This window comes from Oncorhynchus tshawytscha, linkage group LG12 (assembly GCF_018296145.1).
Source record: "Oncorhynchus tshawytscha isolate Ot180627B linkage group LG12, Otsh_v2.0, whole genome shotgun sequence".
Classification (NCBI taxonomy): Eukaryota; Metazoa; Chordata; class Actinopteri; order Salmoniformes; family Salmonidae; genus Oncorhynchus; species Oncorhynchus tshawytscha.
The window spans coordinates 41,039,106-41,052,536 of record NC_056440.1 but is presented as its reverse complement, the minus strand read 5'-3'; the positions used below and the strand labels follow the sequence as shown (position 1 = coordinate 41,052,536).

Genomic DNA, 13,431 nt, shown 5'->3' with positions numbered 1-13,431 from the left:
GAAACCGACTTGACCATGAAAATTATTTTGCTGTGTGACAACCTGCTGTGTGACAAAAGGTCCAGCACAGTCATTCTGAATTCCCTGAAAAATACCCTTTTGAGTGACTAAAATACACTACATACAAAAATATGTGGACACCTGCTCGTCGAACAGCTCATTGCAAAATCATGAGCATTATAATGGAGTTCGACACCCCCCTGCTATAAAAGCCTCCACTCTTCTGGGAAGGCTTTCCATTAGATGTTGGAACATTGCTGCGGGGACTTGCTTCCATTCGGCCACAAGAGCATTAGTGAGGTCGGGCACTGATGTTGGGCGATTAGGCCTGGCTCACAGTCGGCGTTCCAATTCATCCCAAAAGTGTTCGATAGGGTTAAGACCTAGCTAGCCAACACCAGACACCGATGAAAAAGGAAACATAAGTATCTTTGCCACAGACAAATAGTGTAAACTTTTCATTATTTTGCAGATAGCTATATAAACCACACCTCTCTGCAAACACACCTTCTCTGACATTGGTTTAAAAGGCTGTACTCATTTAAATTAGGTGAGAGAATATCATGTTACCATTGGTGTATTTAAAAAAAAAAAGAGTTAGAGTGATGTCACTATCCCCTTAATAATCCCGCCTCCTGAATCCAAGTGTTGGACATGGGGGAAGGGACCAGTAACTTTATGATCACACTTTATCAACGTAGAGGCAACAGTCACTGTTCATACTTTGGTCATCATACTTTGATCTGGTTTCATCCAAATATCATCCAATTTCATGAAAAACATGATTTTGACAGTTCAGATAAAAGTATATATTTAGGATCACTACACTATGCACTACACCCGTGCTTCTACACCTGCATTGCTTGCTGTTTGGGGTTTTAGGCTGGGTTTCTGTACAGCACTTTGAGATATCAGCTGATGTACGAAGGGCTATATAAATAAATTTGATTGGATTTGATTAGATATGTTCCTGAATAACATACAAGCCTAAGTGGATGTGTGGGTTTATTTGTTGTGAGGTGCCCAAGAGGCATTTGATGACAGTTGCCTCTGGGGTTTGTATTTCTTCATTCGAAGAAATGGTTTTGTAACCCGTTTTCACTGCAGCTAGCTTTATCTCTTCGGCTGGAGAAATGTGCTGACCATCCGGTTCTTACATGGTAATCTGGCAGGAATGTTCACCTGCTGAGCGAGTCTTAATTAAAACCACTGGAAAATCATGAGAGTGACTGCAATCGCAGGAGAGGAAAGGGGAGAGGCTCCATCCCCAGACTAATATGGGATCTTTATTTTTGCGAGAGATATTATAGAATCTTACATAAGAGGAATTCACAATTTGTACATTAGATTTGCTATAGAGATACATATATTTTTGATGATCTTTCTTTTGATTTTAAATAGCACAAAATCACATCCACAGATCAGGACCATTCTGAATCCATAAGTTGATCCTCAACCATATGCTCCATGCTGAAGTCAGAATCTCTCCTAAAACATCAGATGCATCTTTAAATGTCCAGTAATTGCCACATGTATTTGATAAGAGATATACAGTATAGAAATACAATGAAGAGTATCACCATAATTTAACATGAAATAACGAACTCAATCATTATTTCATTAAATCAATCTAATGTAAACCGGCACAACCCATTCATGTGCATTAGCAATTTTTACAAATATTTTTAAATGATCATTAAAATCATATAGAACGTGTATATTATGGTCCTCTACTCATTTTCTCCTGGACAGGGGTTTATTTGTCAATGATTAGCAAACGATGTCAGATGACTCCGTCCTAAAACCTGTTACCTTTAACTGAGTATTTGGCGATCTGCCCATGATGTGTAGCTGTGTAACCAAGCCATTGCTTTCATACTGTAAATAACATGCATGAAGTGTCATTTTTACCATCATACACATTGCTAAAGAAATATGGGTGCTTTGCAGTTCTATATATGACCTTTTCTTCTAGCAATGCAAACTGCTTTGTTTTTGGATTCTACCTGGTTAGTTAAGGGACCTTTCTCTCCACTGAGAATCTCCAATGCATCAACTAGGAAAACTGAGCGAATTGTACACCTCGGGACAAACATACCCTTGCTTGTCATTGAAGGAAGAGATACTCCGACATAGAATGCAGTATAATCTCCTCTATCCATCTCCTCTATCCCTCTCCTCTATCCCTCTCCTCTATCCCTCTCCTCTATCCCTCTCCTCTATCCCTCTTTCCCACACACTCACCCCTTCTACTATTCTTTTCATTCAGAAGCATCATGTGCTGCATCTTTTTGAGTGGGCACTGATGGACTTTCCAGTCATAGAAACAATTCCGTGTTTACAATATGTTGCTGAAATATTTTATTGGACCATATTGAGGGGCCACGTGCATGACATCTCAGCTCCCACTAACACATCTGCTTTTCACTGATTCTGCAGAAACTCAGTGTTCTGGAATATTTTGACAAAGCCCACATTTTTTTTCTGGAATTTGCAGCATCATGACAATACACTTAGAGAATCACCATCATCTTCAATGTTCCTCTTCGCGATTGAATGTTTAACCCTAAATACAGTGTAACAATAAATACAGGAGTCATTACAATACATGTTAATCTGTACTTACAGGAATAACTACAGAGTAAGGGCACTAATGTAAAGTTTTACAGATTGAGAGATACTGAGTGATACTGTGTTTTACAGATTGAAAACATGTATTTATCTCCCATTGTGTAAAATCCGTTTTTGTCTGGTTCAGTGGCTGATTTTGTTGACTATACTGGTGCTCATCACTGCTGTGCCCAAGGTTCCATTCAGGGGCCCATTTGTTTCCTACAGACTCTGACTAATTAGACTTTCACAGTGAGGGGCATCTATTCCAACACACCACCCTCAAAACAATCTCCCTATATTACTGGAGACAAGTTCCCTATCCCCTACATATTGCGGTGTTTGTTTTTGTGAAAATTATGCTTAAAAAAAACAACAACACAAAAACGAATTTAAAAAAAATCGCTCTGCCTATGCTCTGTTGAAAGTCAAAGATTTAAGAACAACCAGAGATTTTAAAAAATAATAATAAAGTAATGCGTTTGATTTCAGCACTTACTGCCCCTCCAACAAACTTTTGACTGCATTTAAACAGCGATGTGTTTGCTTTGAAACAGCCATACATTCGCAATCCTACATTTTCAGTTTCACTGCTACAGTATGCAGCCAAATCAGACCCGGTGACCGAAATAGCATAGCTACCCTTCATAAGTGTCTTAAATGACATCAAATGTGGGATGTCGGACAAATTTCAATGATAAGAAATCCGAGGTCGTTCTTTTGGCCTGTCACCTTGCTCGAACCCATACTGTAAATAACCTTGCTCATTTGTCCACCGATGTAAAGCCTAGGGCCAGAAACGTTGCCGTCTTCTTTGACCCTGACCTGAAGCTCGAGTTGCATGTAAAAAAAAGAAAAATTAAATGCTGCAGCTCCGCGTTTAACAGGCACCAGGAAATGTAACCATGGCACATCTATTTTGGATTCTCTACATTCTCTACGTTGAGAATAGATTTTAAAATTGTATTAAAATCACATTTAAGGCTTTATTAGCTCCTTCCTATAACTCTGATCTTTGACCTCCCTACGAGCCAGGACACAGCCTGAGATCCTCTTGGCAGGGCATTGTGGATCATTCTAAAGTCTAGGTTGAAAACGAAAGGAGACCAGGAATTTGCCACGAGGGGCCCTAGACTTTGGAATGGTCTGCCAGAGGACATCAGGCTTGCAGATTCAGCATCTCTTTTGAAATCCCTATTGAAGACACACTTCTATAAAGATGCATTTGAAATCCTACATTAAAAGTATGATTTTAACTAGCTATCTTTTTTCATTCTCCTTCCTCCAGTCTTTGTTTGTACTTTTCATTTTATGACGTGAAGCACTTAATTACTTGTATTATACAAATAAAGTTGTTATTATTACATTGTGCCATACATTTGAAACTCATATTTGACCATGCAATCCTTTTGAAGGTAATGCAATTGAGAGCATAAGAATTCATCCTCCACAAAATGCCATGCTACAAAAGGCAGTCAGGAGGGGAGTTTGTATGACCTATATATATATAGCTGGAGAACAAGTGCCAATTATTCCAGGATTTTAAAGGAGGGAAGGAAAACGGGATGGGGAAGGTGGGCACCTGGTTTGCTTTTGGAGAGGCATCCTCCCATGATGGGCCCAGAGTAGAGCCAGGAGGTCTGGCTGGAGGAAGCCCAGGGGAGGTGAGGGGGAGACAGGGTCAGATCCTGGGGTTGGGTTGCTGGGTTGGGAGGTAACGATGACAACGTTGAAATGGGGGTATCAGCACGTGCAGGTGTAGGTCCAGGCCAGCCATCGTAGACCTCAGCTTTTCCACATCACAACCTGGGAAGAGGGAGAGTGATAAACAACGGAGTGTCTGAAAAGCCCAGTGGAGGCTGGTGGAGGGAGAAAAATGTGTTGATTACATTGAGCCCGTCCACACATTTATCCCTCCACCAGCTACGCTGGAAAAGCCCGAACATCAGACAGCACCACTAGACAGCTCTATAAAAGCTTCTCACATGACTACTCGTCATTCTATTACAAATACTTGTTTCGATGTCTCACTATGGGAATGCGCCTAGGCGTGTCCATAAGCCCGAAGTATCCAATCACATAGCGTCTGTTGGAGACAGACAGGTCGACTGGCGAATGAGGTGAGCCACTCTCGAGTTTCAAGTTTTAATGTCACATGCACAAGTACAGTGCAATGCCTTTCTTGCAAGCTCTAACCCCAACAATGCAGTAATCAATAACCATGTAATACTAAAAATAACAAGGTAGAACAAAAACACATGAGATAAAAAGAAGAACACGATAATGTAAGTAAACATACTATGTACAGGGTCAGTTCCAGCACCATTTTACAATGTGCAGGGATACTGGATCAATGTAAGGTGTATAAGATAAACAGAGTAGCAGCAGTGTACTCTATATATTTTTATTTTACCTTTATTTAACCAGGCAAGTCAGTTAAGAACAAATTCTTATTTTCAATGACGGCCTAGGAACAGTGGGTTAACTGCCTGTTCAGGGGCAGAACGACAGATTTGTACCTTGTCAGCTCGGGGGTTTGAACTTGCAACCTTCCGGTTACTAGTCCAACGCTCTAACCACTAGGCTACCCTACTCTATATGATGATTGTATGTGATGTGAGTGGGTGTGTAGAGTCAGTATAAATGTATGTGCATATTATGTGTGTGTGTGAGTAAATGATGGAGTGAGTATGTGTGTTGGATTGTCAGTGTGCGTAAGTGTGTAGAGCCCTGTGAGTGTGCATAGAGACAGATAGTCCGTGTAGCCAAACTGGTCAATCTGGCCTCTCTTTGCTACAGCGCACCTTAGCAAGGGTAGCTGCTAGCTAGCTAACGCAGCACTAGCCTCGCGGCTGTAGCGTTCCCACTGTGCACATCCTAGCTAGCTTTAGCAAGGCTTCTACGAAGTATCTTACGCCTAACTAAAGCCAGAACTTACACATTACACTAACAGGCATTTTCAGCATAGCCCTGTTCTACACAATGGCCACTGCTGCCCCAACCCTAGACGAGCCTACCACAGCACTCAAACAACCACATTCTTGTGCTTGTGGCTAGTTGGAAGGATTTTATGCAACAATTGTCTGTTAAGGGAGCATGCTCAAGAAGCACTCGACAACCCAGTGTCCTGTAAGCATGGTCAATTTCTCTCTAGAGTGTGTTTGAAAAGGAGGCTAAAATGCGCCACTATTTCTACCCCTCCCTCCCCTCTCAGCCACCGGCCGAGGCTCAACTCCCCACAACGTCGAGTGGCCAGCTCCCTTGGGGGCCCAGGATCCCGGAAGGGACCAATACGATGGGAAAAGACTACCATCCCCCTAAGCAACTGCTTCCCGCATTCCCAGCCTGCATCAGAGAGGCTAGGAGCTCATGGGATAAGCCCCTTGCCAGCAATATCCTGGCTAGGGGTTTCCCGAGAATGGACATTAACAATATGGAAGAATCTGGGTTTTCCGACCCTCCCGTGGTGGAGCCGTCACTGGCTTGCCACTTCCAACCAACACTACTGGAGGTTCCCTCCCTAGAAAGACAGAGCGTTTCTTCTGCCTCTATTTTCCATAAGACGTACAAAGCCCTGGCCTTGTCAATCAGAGCACTTAACCTGACCTCTTTATTGTTGGCTTTCCAAGCAGAGTTAGTGAAGGATGTGTGGAAGCAACTGGTTTCAGTGACCCTGAATAAGGATGCTTGGGATGAGATCTGTATGATTACGGATCTAAACCTCCGGGCTTCACGCAATGCCATCCCTGGCTGTGGTCATACCGTAAGCCTGGCGGTGTTGGAAGAAAGGGCACTTTGGCTAAGCTTTTCCAGCTTAACAGACACAGAAACAGCGGACCTCTTGGATGCCCATGACACCCAAGGAGTTGTTCGGCCCGCTGTTGACTCCATGCAGATGTGTGAAATGCGTATGTAAGAAGGCGAAGTCTCCCAGGCCCTGTGGCAACCTGTTGGTCACTGCAACTCGCCATAGCCTCACAGAAGGGAGGAGACAACACGCCGTCTTTGGGGGCCTAAGACCCCTGGCGACTCAGCAGACTGCCAATGTCTTCGCTCACATGGGAAAATGGGGGGGTGCACTCTTACCCCCAAGTGCTATCCCCTAGGCACCTTCTCATGTTTTAAGCCAGGACGACAGTCAGCATGTCCTCTCTCCCTCCAGTCTCTTCTGACTGGCGGAGCTGAATGACAGATTGCCATAACCACGGCTCCCCTTGCCTTGCGGCATTTTTGCCTCTTACCGTCTATTGCGCCAGCAACACGGTTTAAACAGGCTCACGAGTACCTCCTCAGTGCTATCACCAGGAGGTGGCAGTCAATTCCCCTGTTTCCATACACTAAGACAGAGAAACAGGTTTCCGGGGTTCACATCAAAGATCGCCTAACCCACTGGGTTTCTCTGGATCTTTTTGGGGAAATCCTATGGCAACTTAGCTCTATTGATAGAAAACTCTATCGAGCTATAGGACAGTCAGTAAGGTTTTCCATTAGTCATATTTTCTGGTCCGGGGAAATCTGGTACACCAAGTCCATTTTTTCCCTCATCTCGTTCCTACCTGCGCTTGATCATGCAGTCGGGGATTTGTCAGCTTTATTCTCCCTTTGGGGAATTTTTTTGCTCTAATTAGCCCTCCTCTCCGAGGTAGGGCCAAGACAGAACAGACACATAGCTGATCTATTGCTTAGGATTAGGACATCTGGGTTACAAGCACGTCTCCTTCCACCTTTAAGCTACGCCGGTTGAAGCATTGTGCCATTTCGTTGGCTGCTCTCTCGCGCAAAAACCCCACCTCGGTGACACGGTATAGCCATACCAATTGCCACCTGCTAGGGACACAGTCCAAGAGGATCAGGCATGTTGTTTCAGATAAAACGTTATGCCCATATGCCTCAGACGCATTACGAGGATATCCCAGCAATGGAACACACTCTGCCCTCCCCTGCAATGTTATCATGTCCTGGGGTGCGCATGACACGCTCTCGCTGGCACTTTAAACCAGTTCCTGAGAGGCAGCCCTCTGCATCTATCCAGACTGACTTGAAAGACAGACTGTAAAAAGCGACAACCCTATGGAGGGTTTTGGAGAACCCGTCCCTAATTTAGTGTTTTTGCACCAGTAGGAGTGGAAGCACTGGCACAGCCTCTCAATGGTAATGTCCTAAGCTTTTTCTCTTTCCTAGGCCTGTCACAGGCTTATCCCTTATCTTCGAGCCCTTCAAATGACCAAGGATACCCTGGTTGGTGGAGATCACTCTCCCGCATTTAACCAGTCCTGGTAGTTACCGTTATGCAGGGATCTGCGGACCCAAATGACGTTTGCCTGCGACAAGCCGACAAGTCAAGACCTTTCACCAGAGTGACAGTGCCCCTCCCACACGCCCACTGTCTGGTAAAACAGGAGAAGTGGTGTGACCTACACAGATCATCCCTTGGAAGCAGAGGGACGATCTCCTAAAGGTCCAGTTAACTGCCATCTCACCTGTCACACAGGCCTGGACATTTACAGTAGGGTAACACCCTCTGTAGTTGAGGGTGCATGTCACCTACACAAAACCAGTCTTCAAGCATTTAGCCCGTCACATGGGACTAGAGGTCTTCAAGGGTCCACCCGAGACGGGTCCTGTTTGATTGTCATCGGATCTACGTAACTACAGCTGATAGACTCGGTTGGAACCGAATGGACCGACAACGGCTCTGCATAACCTATAGCATACTTATTTTATGCTAATAAGGGGACTTTATTGACTTGTAAAGGCTTAGCCAACATATAAAGACCTATTTGTTAACCAGAAGAGCAACTTGGCTGATAACCATCCTTTTTTTGTCACTGATCCAATTTGGTCTGATTGTCCTTGGGTCCGTTCGGGTCCTCTACATGGGACATGTTGTTCTTGAGGCTTTCCCATCGTGGCCTGTTGTGCTTGAGGCTTTCCCATCGTGGCCTGTTGTGCTTGAGGCTTTCCCATCGTGGCCTGTTGTGCTTGAGGCTTTCCCATCGTGGCCTGTTGTGCCGCTGGAAAGCGGGGAAATGTCATGTTTCTTTTTCTAACCTGCTTTTCCGTCTACCCTATGGCTGCAAAGCGACCGTTCCTGCCTTCAGTTTGCCATGGGGTCCTCCTGGGTACCCAAACCCACTCTTTTATGCCTAGGCCCAGTGGCAATTGTGTTGTAGCGCCCTGGAGGTTGTGGTTACACCCACCGCTCTTCCCGTTTATGGAAGTAGAGTGTCTCCACCATTTGTGGCAATGACCCCTGCATTTTTTGGGCACCTCCCTGCAAGGGCAGGCCCCCCTACCTCGTTAACAGCTATCTTTGGATGGTGGAGACTGTTGTATTGGAAAATATAATAGCAAAGGCTACAGCCCGGAAGGGCTCATTACACCAGAGGTATGGCTACCTCTTGGGCTCTGTTCAATGGCATCTCATTATGGGAGATTTGCATTTTGGCACGTATAGCCACCCCTTATACTTTAATAAGGTCTTTACCAACTGGATGTCTCTCCACCTTTTTTGTGGCATACTTGTGGCATCTGAGGGATGATGCTGTTGGAACTACACTGGCTTCGGAGAGCATGTCTGCATTATGGGAGTTGTCCCATAGTGAGACATCAAAACGAGTATTTGAAATAGAACTCAAGATTACTTACGTAACCCCGATTCTATATGAATATGAGTGAGATCGCAAGGAAGATGAGCAAGAGTGCAAGGAGGAGAGGCATGCAGTTTGGCGGGTTAAAGGCTCCCTTTATGGAGAGGGGCACTCATTCGCCACTCGACTTGTCGGTCTCCAACAGCTGTGTGATTGGATATTTGGAGCTTATGGACACACCCAGGCGCATCCTGTAAGTAACCTAGAGTTTTCGCAAGCCCTTCTCCTGTAGTGTGTGGTGTGTTTGCATGTATGTGAACCACTGCCCATTTTGGAAATTGAAATACAATACTTACAGTATATCAACCATGGCTCAACATTTTTACAACGAACCAATACGCTTTTCGAGCTATTCATGATGCTGAGAAACATGGACAAAGTCCTGGAAAGGCCACTGTGGTAGTTAAGACTAGCCTAACACTAACAGCCATTAGCATTCACCACGCCATCCACAGTCCTCTCAGTGGCATTGTTAAAACATATTTGTTTTCCACCAACAACAAAAAACAGCCTCATCAACCACTCGTTTGAAAAGGAAAGGGTATGTAGTTGTCCGTCAACCTGCCCGTCTGTGTATATATAGGATCAGAGAAGAGAACTCCATATTTTAGCGATTTCATTAATACAGTATGTCCTGTGAGGCCCAAACTTGGTTCTATGAGGTTGTATAGAGCAGCTATTACTATTCCTGTGTGCTCTGCCCTCCAGCAACACTTGGCAACAATGTAAGGCTGAGAAAAGGTTGTCACTTGTTTTCAACCCTTCTCTCTCTACCATGAAGCTAATGTGTGTGTGTAGGTGTGTGTGTGTGTGTAGGTGTGTGTGTAGGTGTATGTGTGTAGGTGTGTTTGTAGGTGTGTGTGTGTAGGTGTGTGTGTGTAGGTGTGTAGGTGTGTGTGTAGGTGTGTGTGTGTAGGTGTGTGTGTAGGTGTCCAAATGCCCTTAAAGTGTTAAAGTGGAATAGGTGTTAATTGGTAACATTTTTCCACGTACATTGTTACTTAATACATGACATGTTGCATACATAAGTGTTAACCATTAACAGCCTTTGCACCTATTCACTTTAAATGTCACTCTGTAGTGAAGGGAAGCAGAGGCCCCATGAGTTTCAAAACCACCTTTGTTTTGCTGCCAAACGCTGCCCACACACCCCTGCCAGAACTTGTGGTATTTCAACCCACTTGCTGTTGCTTAACAATACAGCAGTTGATAGGAATACGAGTGCGGTACTACAGTAAGAAGCATAGGAACAGTATGATTCATCGTCAATAGCAAAAACATCCTTTTGGTGGTGCAACTAAAGGGAGTACTTGATATTCAGAGCACAGCTTAATGTCCATGAGGTAAAAAAATAAAAAAATAAATTAAAATAAAGCTAGAACCTGTTGAATGGAGCAGTGGTTAAAGTATTAGAGACCGAGTGAGACGTGGAAAGCTCGCTCTTCTGAGTGACAAAACACATTTCACGCAGTAAAAAGTTTGTGCCGTGTCATCACTCTCAAACTGTTTAAGACAGTATTTACGCACACATATACTTCGCAATACATTCACCTCAAAAGGATCACGAAAAAACGTTGAAGGAGTTGAAGGATATTTCTATTTCACTTATTTTGCAGCATGGAATTAAATGATCAAGAGTCAGTTTTCGTCATCTTTTTAAAAAAAGGTAATATACAAGCTGAGCATGATAAACAACTGGGTAAGCCTGGTTCTTTTTGGGAAGAATGTGGGCGTTTGTTTTTCCCTACACAAAATGTGAAAATCTCCATGGCAACAGTTCATAATTTCCACTCTCAATGACGCACCAACAAACAAACACACCTCAAAATGTAATTTTGTATTAGAACGATGTTTCCCTATGAAGAAATCAACAACAGTCAAAAACTGCATTAAGACTGAACCCTTACAACAACAAAAAAATACAATTTCACATTTGAAAATTGTATTTTCACACGTGAAATAGCTGTTTTCACATGCTGAGCTTAAGATGTCACGTGTACTAAATTATAGTTCACATGGTAACACCACCTTTTCACATGTGAGAAGAACAACATGTTGTTTTCCCCACACATGTGAAATGCAGTTTCACATTTGAATTTAGAAAACTCCAACTGTGAAAATCTCACTTCCACATGTGGGATTGCAGACTCACATGTGGGGTTGAAATAATGTTATTCTCCTCACATGTGAAAAGATGGTGTTCACATGTTGCAGTAGCAATGTTTCCACCGGTGGTATTAATAATAATTGTTTTTGGGGCAGGTAAATGGATCACATTCAAATGGTGACATAGTTCTGCTGTCTGAAGGTCACTGCCTGTAAAAAGGGGCAATCCTTAGTTGCTACATCAGTTTTTGGACTTATAAATATGAACTCATAAATTCTTGAAGAATACACTGATTATACAAAACATTAAGAACAACTGCTCTTTCCATGACATAGACTGACCAGGTGAATCCAGGTGAAAGCGATGATCCCTTATTGATGTCACCTGTTAAATCCACTTCAAAATCAGTGTAGATGAAGGGGAGGAGACAGGTTAATGAGGGAGTTTTAAGCTTTGAGACAATGAAGACATGGATTGTGTATGTGTGCAATTCCGAGGGTGAATGGGCAAGGCAAAAAAAAGTAAGTGCCTTTTGAACAGGGTATGGTAGTAGGTGCCAAGTGCACCGGTTTGTCTCAAGAACTGCAACGCTGCTGGGTTTTTCGCGCTCAACATTTTCCCGTGTGTATCAAAAACGGTCGACCACCCAAAGGACATCCAGCCAAGTTGACATAACTGTGGGAAGCATTGGAGTCAACATGGGCCAGCATCCCTGTGGAATGCTTTTGACACCTTGTAGAGTCCATGCCCCGACGAATTCAGGTTGTTCTGAGGGCAAAATGGGAGGTGTACAACGTATAAATGCCTCATGAGCTTAACTTAACTCATACCCCATCAGAACACAAAATATAAGCTTGTTTACACCAATGCTTGTAAACAAAGTAGATGTAAACAACCACTATATAGCTGGTCGGTCCCTGGATGGGAGACCAGCTGTAGCTGGAAGTAAGAAAAAATAAACATCACATGGGGATTTATTTTTTCACAAGGGAAAACATCACAGGTGTTCAAAAACCACGCCTGAAATTTCAACAACAATAATTATATATATATATATATATATATATATATATATATATATATATATATATATATATATATATATATATATATATACACACATACAAAAAATACTGTGTGTGTGTGTGTGTAAGGGAAGAGCACTATATCTTCCATGTGTCCATATCAATAATTCCATACAAATTCATATTTTATGAACATCAAAACTGCACCAGAAAGGCTGCTATTGTGAGGTTCAAGCAAGCCCGAGATATTTAGTGCTAACCCAAAGTAGGTTAAGCAGATTTGGTCCTCACAACATGATGCAGATCCCAGTCACTCACCATTGGGCCTGTCCCCAAGCAGTGCTAATGATCCTTCCTGCAAACAAGCTGTCAGTTTCACTCACTTCTCCCCACAAATGTAATATTTTTCACTGGAATGTAGCTGGGAATAAGCCATTATGGCTCAAACCTTAGGCAGTACCCCCCCCAAATGTAAAAAGATATAGATTTTTATTTTATTTTAATTAAATCGACAATAATGTTAAACAGAGGACCAGATTCAAATCGATGGCCACCTCTATTTCTTAGAAAAGGGACTTTACTTTTTTTGAGCAGCCCAAGTAAACATACTTCATTTCTAAACGGACTCCAGTTAAGGACTCCAACTGCATGAACATTTAACTGCACCACAGCCAATAGCACCTTACTTGATCACCGATGTGGCACTCCTGAGGGGTTGGTATCACACACACACACCAGGTAAAATAAGGGGGGTGGAAACGTGATTCCCAGATATAACAACTTTCCACACCTGCACCTCCACCTTATACTACCAGGAGAATGTTGACCCATCCAGGTCATGATGAAGCCCACACACAAACAGATACAGCAGGCCAGGTAGTAAGTGACCCTTTTCCCTAAAGAGACAATAACAAACTCCACACGGACTATACCTGCACTGAACTGCTTTGGGCATTCAGTGACATCAAGAGTCAGATGTACAGTAGCTTCAGTAAATCTGTATCAGAAATGATTTTGGTTCCTCAAGCAACCATACAGT

At 43.2% G+C, this 13,431-nt stretch overlaps 1 protein-coding gene across 4 annotated transcripts in view; it reads right to left on the bottom strand.

The window, feature by feature from the left end:
* Positions 1-13,431, bottom strand: part of LOC112263298 (apoptosis inducing factor mitochondria associated 3) — a 46,004-nt gene that overhangs the window by 9,559 nt on the left and 23,014 nt on the right. For all 4 annotated transcript variants that reach the window (XM_024439399.2, XM_024439402.2, XM_024439401.1 and 1 more), the window contains one exon: positions 4,193-4,416. In XM_024439399.2, the coding sequence (XP_024295167.1) occupies positions 4,193-4,223 (31 nt within the window). In that variant the 5' untranslated portion in view covers positions 4,224-4,416. The remainder of the gene's footprint in view (positions 1-4,192; positions 4,417-13,431) is intronic.